Here is a 12228-nt window from a genome sequence, read left to right as displayed (position 1 = left end):
GGGAAAGGTAAATTAAAACCACAGTAGGTTACCACTACACTCCCACTAACTAACTGTAATTGAATATACTCAAGAGTGGGGGGAAACATTATAACAATATATAAGAAATTATAAAGCACATTATACTTACTATAAAAGTAAATTCTAAAACGACATTTATAGCCAAATTATAGATTGTCAATAAAGTTTTAAAACACTTAAAGACATTGCTTGTAGGTGTGTTAAACAGTTTGGAAAAAGTTTGGCAGTTCTTTTTATATGTTTAAACATCTGCATACCATTTAACCCAGCAATTCTAATTCTGCATATTTATTCAAGAGAAATGAAAGCATATATTCACAAAGTCATTTACTGTTCATAGAAGCTTTATTTATAATAGCCCAAAACTGGAAACAACTCACATATCCATCAAGAGGTGAATAGATAAACAATTTGTAGTATATCCATACAATGGATCCTTCTCGGTATTAAAAAGGAACAAACAACTGAATCACAGCCGTGCATGAATCTCAAAAATGTAATACTGAATGAAAGCAGATACAGTAAAGTACATACTGCATGATTCCATCTCAGTGACACTTTAGAATGCTAAAAATTAATCTTGCATCACAGAAGGCAGTGATTGCTCATGGTCAGAGCTGTGGGGATGGGGTTTGACTGCAGAGGGACATGGGGGAACTTCTTGGAATGATAAAAATATTCTATATCTTGATTCTGGTGGTTGGTTATATGAGTGTATATATTGGTCAAAACTTATAAAATGTAAAATGTCCATTTTTGTATATAAATTATACTTTAATAAAGTTGATTGAAAAATTTAAAAATAGATGCCATTCATTAGAGTGCGTCAGAAAAAATTTAGTAAGACTATTGACCTTAGAATAATTAACTCTAAATAAGTGGAATGTATTATAACAAGAACCCTTATACTCAAAAGAAAAACAATTGTATGAACTAGTGGTAATTTTTATTTAATATGCATATATTAAAAAAATGGTTAAAAACATACATTAGTAGGTAATTTTTTGGATCTGAAAGAATTATCACAGGGCTCCTTGTTAGCATTGAAAAGTGGGCTACTAGATATTGTATTTTTGCATACATCTTTTGATTGCCTAATATCCCACATATCTTCAAAGTCTTTCCTTGCTTTGGCTGGGTTCTTTGCCTCGTTCTTTGTGGTCCTCCTAAAACATGTGGTCGTGCGTATTCAACACGGACGTGTGGTCCATGTCTATTCACTTTTCTAATTCTGTTGCTGAGCATAATACTTGCAAAATAGTAGGTTTTGAATAAATGTTGTTGAAGTAGGATTCATTTTAGCCAAAATTACTTTGCCATTCATTTTAATAAGTTCCTTAGAAAACATTGATTGAGCACCTACTTTCTCAGTAGGTAGGACATAACAGTGGTGAACAAGATATCAGTCTGTGTCCTTATGGGGCTTATATTCCAGTGGAAGAGGATCACTAAGTAAATTTCAACAATAAATACAGAGCGTGTCATTGTTTAAATCAGGGAAAATGAAGAAAGGGTCTACTTTAGGGTGGTGTAGAAACCTTGAGGAGGCGACATTTGAGAAGATGGTGTGAAAAATAAGAAGGAGGCCGCCGTGGGAAGAGCCAGCTGAAGAGCCCAGAGATAGTTCACTTGGAACTGACCGGTTTCCCTGGATGCAAGACTTCCAGTGCCCAAAGGGGGGGGGGGGGGTCCCAGGCACAACAGCGTGGTCCAGCTGCTCCACTGTGCTCTAGGCTCCAGCTCTTCTTGCTTTCACAAGGATTTTTAACTCCTGCAGTTACTCCACGTTTCTGTTGCAGCGTTAATTTCTTTCTACATTTGAAATCATTCCTCAGCACACAGATCTAGTGTCTCCTAGCTGAGGAAAACCCTCTATTGGCCATACATCAATTTTCATTTAAGAAAAGAACTTTTCTTGAGACTTAGCATTCTCCCAAAGAGCTGTACTCATCCCACTGTCTTTCCCTCCCTGACCTCCCATTTACTTTCGAGCAAGCACGTTCATGGGGCTTACCTCTCACTACTCTGTTGAAATTCCTCAGTAAGGTTAACAAGGACTTCAGTTTGCTGCCCTGCTCTTACTCCAGTCTTTAAGTGTATCTGATAAAGTTGACCACACCCTCCTTTCTTGAAACACTGATATTAATAATAATTTCTGTGTGTGAAATCTTGTCCTTTAGAATATTCTGCTAAACGTCTCCTTTTTAATTCATCAAATTTAGTTTGTTGTACTGTGTGTATTTGAAGTGATGACTTTTTCTTCAGGAGGGCTTGTGAGATAAGCAAGAGAAATATATATTGCAAGTGTTTAATTAATTTACCATTAGGAGAATCAGTATTCAGCTGAAACAATTATTTCCATATATAGCATATCAAAGGCCTTAAAGATGTTCATAGCCTTTGATTCAGTGACTGTACTTACAGGCAGTATCTTAAGCACATAATGTGAAATGTCTGAAAAATTAACATAAAAATTATAAATTTAGATTAATCACATCAATACTTTTAATAGTAAAAACCTGCTTAACAATATGGGGGTGATCAGGAAAATTAAAATGCACCCATAGAATAGAGTTATGGTAATGGTAAATGATGTGTAGGAAAAGGTGGGTTATTTTTTTAAATAACAGAAATATTAATGTATAATAAAGGAAAAGATCTATATAAAATTGTGAGCCTCTATAAAAATGTAGATAGGATAAAAATTGTAAGAAACTGTGAACAGATTTTTCTTTAGGTAGTAGAATTGTAGGTAATTTTTCTATATTTCCAAACTTACCACAGTGATTTTATTTTTATAATCAGATTGCTATTATTAAGAAGGGAGTTGCTATGTAGTCAAAGCTCATAAGGAAAATACATATTTATTCTGAGAGTGTTGCCTTAGATTGCAGAATAGCATCTACTCAGTAAGGGACTTTTATAATTTGTGGAATATCTTTGATATTTAGTTGACTCTTGATTCTCCCAAGAAAAAAGTGGTCCATAATTTGACCATTTTCTCTATTTTATTTTATTATATGCTTGACTTTGATAAGGTTTCTTCCCCAGTGTTTCAGTGTTTTTGCAGGATATTTTGCCACCCTTTCCTTTCATAATGTACTTCTTCAGGCCAGGAAGAATAAGATGTATCTGTAATTAAATTAACTCATCTTTAGTGTTTTTCAGCCAAGCGTCACTATGTGTAACTAATGCAGTTACATTACAAGAAGGACAAGTTAGAGTACTTTGCTGTTATTTGTAATCTGGGGAGAGATTCACCAACAAAAGCAAATTGTAGACTGGCTTGAAAAGCACTCCCATGGACTCCCATTGATTTAGGCAGTTAATGGTATATTTAAATGTGTTATTTAAATGTTTCACATTGCTTAGTTTTCCTTCCCTAAGTATTTGTAAGCTCATCAGATTTGTGACTGTGTCACTTTGGTGGTCTCTGTAGTTCCCCAGCACATAATTATGTGCTTAATACGTGCACAGAACATTTTTACTGAATGAATGAATGTAACCCTCTTCTTTTTTGTATTGGTTCAGGGAACTAAAATAAAGTGTTCCCTTAATGAGTGTATATCTTCTGAAGCAAAGATGAAATTTAACTACTTTTTCCTTCCCCTACTGAATGGACAAAATGCATGTTGTCTGCTCAACTTGGTGATAGTCAAGAGAAGCTAAAACTGTACTGAGCTGATAACCAAAAGTCAAAAAAAAAAAAAAAAAAAAAAAGAAGCACAAATAGTTAAATAATGTTAAATTCTGAGAATATCAATGGTTGTCACATGGGTAACCAAGACCACCATGAGTTATATTTTCTATTTTATACAGGATTTGACTTGACTGAACCCTAACTCATTTTAGGACTCATTTAATTCTTTCTTTGTTTTTTGATCCTATGTTAGTTTTTATGAGCTTAGTATGCATTTAAGTTTATTATAAATAGTTTATTGGTGCTAATTACTTATGATACTTGAACTTTTCTTTTTGCTTGAGTGTACTTTATCATATATTTTATTTCTGTAATATCTCATTATTAAATAATGCTTGTTACCATCATAAATGAAGGTGAAGCTGTGTTATGTAATATTTTAAAATATACAATCTATATGTAGTCATCAAAATAAGTGAAAATATATATGATTGCACTAAGGCTTACCCAAATTTAATTTTGTTCCCTCTTTTCAGTTTTTCTTGAAGATTAGTTACATGGGATATGCTGCTGTACATTATTTTGGGATTGCTCATACATTTGGTGTTCTTCGCCTCCATCTTTGACATTTACTTTACATCTCCTTTGGTTCATGGAATGACTCCTCAGTTTACGCCATTGCCTCCCCCAGCGAAAAGATTAGTGCTGTTTGTTGCTGATGGCCTGCGAGCAGATAAACTTTATGAATTAGATGAAAATGGAAATTCTAGGGCACCATTTATTAGGTAAGCATGTCAACTGGTACAAAGACATCTCTGGAAAATGTTACACTAATACTGTTTATCTCACGTTGGGTAGAGGAGTGATGATGAGAAAGAGAATAGGGCACATATATATTGGCCTTTGCCATAGAGATTAGCAAGTTTATTTCCTTCTAGGAGTTATTTCTCATATTGTGGAAGTTGCTATCAGGTGAATCGAAATGAATGACCTTAGCTGCTTGGCCTAACTTGTCCTAATTTCTGAAACCTGGCTTACAACTCACTATATTGTCCTTTTCTTATTAATGACAAGCATATATATTAGTGAATTGCCAATTACAAAGGTGTTTAACTAGAAAATATAGACTTCAACTCAAAACACATCTTCTATAAAATATATGAAGCCCTTCCAAGTCTATATCACTACATAATGCAATTTTGGATTCTATTAAGTGGCTTTGAAAAGAAATATTTAATTTTTGGGGCTTAGGGGACTCCTGCAATCAACTGTTCTTTTTCTGATTCATAGCAAGCCCCTCAAAAGCCCTTCCTAATGCTGTTATAGAGAGATTAAAACTCAAATTCAAGTGGAAATTTATCTAAAATCGTCTGTCTTTCTCCTGCCCCTGTCATGATTTCTTTCTATCTCTTTACCCTATTTCAGTTTTCTTTATAGTACTACTTAGCATGTGCAACTTCCACTAAGTCTGGGACTTTGTTTTATATACCACTTTATCTCTAGTTCCTAGAACATATAGGCAATTAATAAATATTTGTTGACTGCCAGAAGAATGAATGAACCTGAATTCTATGTTGAATTTCCAGGAATAAATTTATGGTGCCTCAAAGAAATGCATAATATACTAAAGTATGCAAATAAATGAGCAACTCAGGGCAATAGGAAAATATGAGTAGGAAAATGAGATCAAGCCTGGGTTAAGTTCAGTACACAACAATGTGTAACATAAATTTCTATGACTAGTTTAAAAATTGGGGTGATATATTTGGTTGAATTTCTTAGTTGTCAAAGAAAGGAGAGAAATATAGTTCATTGCAAAATTAATAAGATATAAAATATACTGGTTGTTAAGGCAAAGGCAAGGCTTTCTGGTACCACTTGCTTCTCCTTGGGGTGTTACATAGAGGGCAAAGGGCTCACAGTTGATGTGCCTTGTGTTGTATGCCATTCTAGCTTCTTCTAAACCTTTTGTTTGAAAGGTTTTATTTGTTCCTCACTGTTTTTTAAAAAATACGATCTGATCAAAATGTTTTCAACAGAAGTATCCACATTTCTTTATACCTCCCTCTCTCTGTTGGAGTTCAGTTTCCATTACATAACTGAAGAAGTTAAAAAATATTCCTCCCTCAGCAGGTGGTTCAATGGTTTTTTAAGCCTTTTACTTTTTATGTATATATTTGACCAAAGTTGGTTTTATTATGAGGTGTCAATATTAAAAGTATCTAAACCAGCACTTTTAGATACTTTTCTACAGAACATTTTGAGAGTTGAAAGTTTATCTTGAAAGTTGTTACCAATGAATTAGTGTTTTATAACTTGTTGCTCTGCTGGCCTTTCACCTGCAACAGCATTACTGATAGTTTTGCATTTTCCCCCAAATTTTGCAAATCATTGTTAGACAACTTAAAGAATGTTGATACATTTTAGCAAAAGAAATTTTGGCCTGTTTTAATCTCAAATTTAGGAAGATAATTTAACCACCATCACACCTAATAAAATTTAACATTGACAGAATAATATTGTGTATATCAATGATTTCTTATGTAACATACCATTTCAATACTTTGTGGCTTTAAACAATAATGGTGTATTTTGTCTTGTGATCCTGTACAGTGGTTGAGTGGTTCTTTGTCTCACCTGGGCTTTCTTGTGCTACTGAATCCAGCTGGTGGGAGGGATAGGACTGGGCTCAAGTGGGATCAGAAAGATTCCTTTCCTTCTTAAATTTTGACTCATTCTTTTGACTGGATTCCTTCAGTAATAATCTTATTTTTCTAAAGCCTTAACAGAGCATTTGATCATAGTCTGTGTTAACTATTCATCTGTAACATCTTTTAGGAATATCATAATGCATGAAGGCAGCTGGGGGATATCTCACACACGTGTGCCAACTGAATCTCGGCCAGGCCATGTAGCCCTGATAGCAGGATTTTATGAAGACGTCAGTGCAGTTGCCAAAGGTATTGTCTATTTAGATGATTTTATCACATGAAAAATTTATTGCAAAAATATTGCTTCTTTAACAGTGAATCATGACACAAAGTGAAGTATGTTTTGAGATACTTTTTTTGGCCATGCTGCGTGGCATGTGGGATCTTAGTTCCCTGACCAGGGACCGAACCGACTCCCCCTGCAGTGGAAGCATGGAGTCTTAACCACTGGACCGCCAGGGAAGTCCCTGTCTTGAGATACTTTTGACAAGTATTTTAGCATGCCTAACTCACATAAACACACACTGGGATTGACTCAAGAATTAAGCTTTAGCTTTTTATCATCCTGTGCTATTGATAGAATATGATTGGACGGATTCATGGATTTCCTAGATCTTAACACTCGAAAGGTCAAAAGTGATTCTATATTTTAGTAAGAAGTAAATTATCTATTGTAAGCTTTTTTAAAAAAATTGTAATATAATACATGTAACAAAATCTGTTATTAGTTTTGCATTTGTTCTGCAATTAATCCTCATTGTTATTATTTGAAAAATACTTCTTTAGGGGTTATACTAATATTTCATCATGTATATATTACTTTTGTCATTGTTTGCTTTTTTTCTCAATTACCTGAAGGATGGAAGGAAAATCCTGTAGAATTTGATTCTCTTATTAATGAAACCAGGCACACATGGTGCTGGGGGAGCCCAGACATCTTGGCTATGTTTGCCAAAGGTAAAAGTCATTGATTATATTTCCTCAGCTATTAAATAGGCAGTAAATCAATATGGTAATTTAAAATATAGACTATATTTTATTGATCTTGAAATACATGTTTTTACATATTTAACATCTCTGAAATAAGGGTGTATATTACAATAGATAGACATGTCAGTTTGATTTTTTTCCTTCTTAGTTGTACTTGAAATGTTGAATTATACAGTTTTTAACACCTTGGATTCGATGAAATGGTATATGACTCTTAACATCTAACAGCTTTTTAATCTTGGGCAAGTTAGATAACTTCTCTGAATTTCAGTTTTCTTTTCTGTAAAATGTGATAATAATAATTTCTATCTTCTAGGTTTGTTTTGGGGATTAAATAAGATAATTCATGTGAAACATTTAGCAAAATGCTTATTATGATGATGATAACTCCTCATTGTGATGATGATGTAGATGTCTGGTTCATTTTACTTTGATAGATTATTACTAAGAAGTTAGTAGATAGTCACATAAAGATTTAAATGTTAAAATTTATATTTATAACTTCTATTTGCATATATTCAGGATCATGCCATTTGGATTTGTTGTATTTCTGTGCATGAATCTGCAAGTATTAGAACATCTCTTGATTAGAAAATTCATTTACATTATTTTCTAAAATCAGTTGGATTCCATTTGAATTTTGTAACATTAAATGCTTTTTAGTGAGAGCATTATGATCATTTCACCTAATGAAAAGGTTTACACTTAGTCAAGAATATAATATAATAATTGTAATTACTAAAGATTATTATATGTCTCAAAAGCAAAACAGATATTCAAAATTTTCTGTATGGTAGTCACAGAACATTATTATGTAGAGCAGGTCAAAAAACTCATACTGCTTGCCATTTATATACTCCCTTCTTTGGAAAGCAGTTAAGATTTTTGGGGGACTGGTGGTGGTGAGGCTGGATTAAGTTGCTATGGCTACCAAACTTACCTCCCTATTTCTGACTACAGTTGATAGGACAGGACACCTGAATTGGAGATAATCGAATAAGAATGTTCCATTTCTTATGGCAACCCACAGACCCACTCAGATCTTTACTTAGAATGTGGGAAGTAGAATGGCTGAACAGTAGAATAGTGTCATTAGAGCTAAGCTGATATTATAAGAGATTTGTCATTATTTTGTTATATCTCTTACTTATGAGCTGTAAGAGCCTAACTCAGAAATTCACTAAGTTGATTAGATTCTTAACAAAATCCTACAAATGTGTAAGATTAATATATTTGTTGACCCTTTCAAACTATTTGGCAATAAGCAATATTTATTCTCTTATACTGAGAAAAATGCACATATTTTATGAATAAAAGAATTGAAATATTTGAATTTTCTTCTTGGTTAGGGAATTTTGTAAAACAAATGATTTCATCTATTTTAGATTGTACCATCCTTAGATGCACAAATTCTTTGAATAGTTTAATCCTTACAGGGAGACAAACTTTGGTGTTTACTTTTGTGCTGTCGTGTATTCATTAGCACTGTGACTTTGGCAAGTTAATTAACTCACTTGTAGTGTATCTGTAAAATTGGAATATGTTACTGTGAGAACAAAAACAACAGCATATGTTATAGTATAAACTATGGTCCATGGCAGATCATTAAAAATTTTTTTCTCCAAATTTCCTTTTCAGGTGCTAGTGGAAACCATGTTTTTGCACATAATTATGACGCTTACAGTGAGGATTTTGGTGCCCAGGACGTAACAAAACTGGATACCTGGGTTTTTGATAATGTGAAGGTACGTGCTATTGAGTGGCTAATCTACAGCACACGTATTTGTACCTAATGTACTAGAAACTGATTTGTTAGTAAATGCATCTTAGTTTTTTTTACTTGTATGAACTTGAAAATTCTTTATTGTAGCATACTATTTTAAAAAGACTGGATTCTAGGAAATTACACATTCTACAATAACCAATTAATAGAAGTTTAAAAAAAATAATTAGAAAAAGTTAACTCTGGGCTTCCCTGGTGGCGCAGTGGTTGAGAATCCGCCTGCCAATGCAGGGGACACGGGTTCAATCCCTGGTCTGGGAGGATCCCACATGCCGCGGAGCAGCTAGGCCCGTGCGCCACAACTACTGAGCCTGTGCTCAGGAGCTTGTGAGCCACGACTGCTGAGCCCGTGTGCCACAACTACTGAATCCCACGCGCCTAGAGCCCGTGCTCTGCAACGAGAGAGGCCACTGCAATGGGAAGCCCACGCACCGCAACGAAGAGTAGTTCCCACAGCTGGAGAAAGCCCGTGCGCAGCAACGAAGACCCAGTGCAGTCAAAAGTAAATAAATAAAATAAATAGATTTATTAAAAAAAAAAAAGTTAACTCTTAAATTCCGTGTTTCTGACAGTAAAATGAGCCCTTGGTTGGATTTAGGAAACCTGCATTTCTTTCCTAGTTTGCTGAATCATCCTAGGTAAACCTTCTTGATCTTTCATTGACCATAGAACCAGTCTCTTACAAGTAGTGGGACCATGTGATTTGTGTGAAAGTCTTCTGAAAAATGCTGTTCAAATCTAATGCATTTGTTGTAACATAAAGTAGATGTTTAAAAAAATTTGTACTTTAAAGAAAAATTAGATAAGCAAAAACAAATTCACAAGTTAATCATAATAAAATATTTGAATTTCGTTAAGATATCGAGTTTTTTGGACTGTTTGTTAGTGACAATCATCACAGCTTTACCAGGAATCCAATAGAATTTATATTTTCAAAAATTGTGTGAAAATCTCAGCTGTGGATATGGGCTCACTCCTTTCTATCAATCTATTCCTTCTCATCTCCAAATTATAACTCATAATTCATCTGTTGTAAGAAGCATTCATTGATTGACCCTTAATGATTCTTCCTTTTACCAGTAGTGTCTTTGGACTGACATTGCAGACTTCTCCATAATGTAGTCATTTTTATTGTTTGTTTGTAAACAGTCAGTATGTGTCTGCATCTTTCTTTGTATTTACTTATCAGGAATTAAGTGCTCAATGTGTTCTTTGATAAACCCTATTTCTTTTATCAGAATATTTTTCCTTGAAGCTTTCTTTTTTCATTTAACATATGCTTTTGTCAAAAGGGAAAACCTTCAAGTTAAATAAAATCTCTTCAAAAAAATAATTAGCAATTTATTTTGCTATCACTTCTTAATATAATTGACTTATATTAGTATCTGCTTAAAGGCCTTTGGCTTCTAATTTCATAAACATAGCCAAAAATGCTCCAAAATCATGGATTTGATTCCTTGTGGTTAGGCAGATATTGCTAATGACTGGCCTGATTTTATGCCTTTTTTACTTTACTTCAACGCTGCTAGTTGGTGATATGATAGTGACCAGAAAAAAAATTTGCCTACAACTTCATAAGATATGATAGAGACATGTACATTAATCAAGTAATAACAAAAATATGAAATCATCAACAATGGTAAGTGGTGTGAAGGAAAAATGCAGGGACTAAGAATATATCTTTAGAAAATTCTGATCTAAACTAAACAGTTAGAGGAAGACTTTCCTGAGAGTTCTGAGATAGTCTCTGGAGAAGTATAGGAGACAAAGAAATGGATGGATCTGGATTGCATATAGAGAAGAGTATTTCAGGCCAACAGCGTTATGTAAACTTGGGCCCTGAAAGGAGAGCCAGCATAATGGATTTGGGGAACTGAAAAAAGGGGAGGTTAGCATGTCAGGAACACTTACTAGAGCACAGTCTGAGATCAGTCTAGAGAGGGAGTCAGGGGTCCAACCTGGACTTTGTGCCCTGGCCAGAGACTCATGCTTAATTCTAGTCAAACGGTTTACAAATATATGCCAATTTCTACTCACTTTTTTAAAAATTGTGGTAAAATATCTATAGCCATCTCCTCTATTAGGTCTTCCATGACTTCCCTTTGCTTTACCCCACTTCCAGTTTGCCTTAGAGAACCCTCTTCTATATTCCCTTAATACCTCTATCTTAGTACTTTATTATGCTATGCTGTAATTTTTGATACATTGGCAACAATTTCAATCCTATGGGAAAAGAATCTAAAAAAGAATGAAAAAAAAAAAGATGTGTGAGGACTAACTGTTCCAATACATCCCAGAGGATTAAAAGGAACTCTGCTTTCATTTAAGCTTACAACTGCCTATATTATAAGCCATTGGATCTAACAAGCATTTCTGTACTGTTTATGCAAAAAGGAGGGGATTTAAAAACAAAACAAAACAACAAACAAAAAAACCCAAACAATTTCAATCCTATATACATCTTGTGGCAGAGATACTGTCTTTTTCACATTGTTAAATCTAAATTCCTATCATGGAATTGTCTGGTACATAGATACATGATTAATTTAGATTAAATTCAACTCTGTAATAGAAAAAAAAATATTGCTTAGAAGTTCTGTCTCAATAAAAGATAATGCCAGAAGTAGGCAGCCCAAGATTGATGCAGTCCAAGATTGCCATAGTGGTTCCACAATGTCATTAAGACCCAGTCTCCTAAGTTTCTCTTCTACCCTCAGAGCATGGTTTTAGTACAAGTACTTTGTGTTGGTAGGTCCTGAGGACAAATTTAAACAAAATAGGATAATTTAATTTTATAGTTATGTATAAATTTAATTAAATGTTTTCATTGGAATTACTTTTTAAATAAAATAAATGAACTAAAATTTTTAACTGATTTGTTACATATAGGAATTCTTTCATGCTGCCAGAAACAACCAATCTTTGTTTTCTAAACTAAATGAAGACAAAATAGTTTTTTTCTTACATTTACTAGGAATAGATACAAATGGACATGCTCACCGACCATCGTCAAGGTAATTTAAATGCTGTGTTTAATTTCATGGTTTTGAGGGAAACACCTGTTTGAATTTTTAAAATATTAT

The 12228-nt window shown here is 33.8% G+C and overlaps 1 protein-coding gene across 1 annotated transcript in view; it reads left to right on the top strand.

Annotated features, from left to right (window-relative positions):
* PIGN (phosphatidylinositol glycan anchor biosynthesis class N) overlaps positions 1 to 12228 on the top strand; it is a 109104-nt gene that overhangs the window by 5513 nt on the left and 91363 nt on the right. The window contains exons 3-7 of the mRNA XM_059893640.1: positions 4198 to 4446; positions 6500 to 6621; positions 7231 to 7329; positions 9001 to 9107; positions 12035 to 12159. Of these exons, the coding sequence (XP_059749623.1) occupies positions 4226 to 4446; positions 6500 to 6621; positions 7231 to 7329; positions 9001 to 9107; positions 12035 to 12159 (674 nt within the window). The 5' untranslated portion in view covers positions 4198 to 4225. The remainder of the gene's footprint in view (positions 1 to 4197; positions 4447 to 6499; positions 6622 to 7230; positions 7330 to 9000; positions 9108 to 12034; positions 12160 to 12228) is intronic.

Source organism: Balaenoptera ricei, chromosome 14, assembly GCF_028023285.1.
Source record: "Balaenoptera ricei isolate mBalRic1 chromosome 14, mBalRic1.hap2, whole genome shotgun sequence".
In the NCBI taxonomy this organism is placed as follows: domain Eukaryota; kingdom Metazoa; phylum Chordata; class Mammalia; order Artiodactyla; family Balaenopteridae; genus Balaenoptera; species Balaenoptera ricei.
The sequence above is the reverse complement of the archived record's forward strand: the minus strand, read 5'-3'. Positions and strand labels throughout refer to the sequence as shown.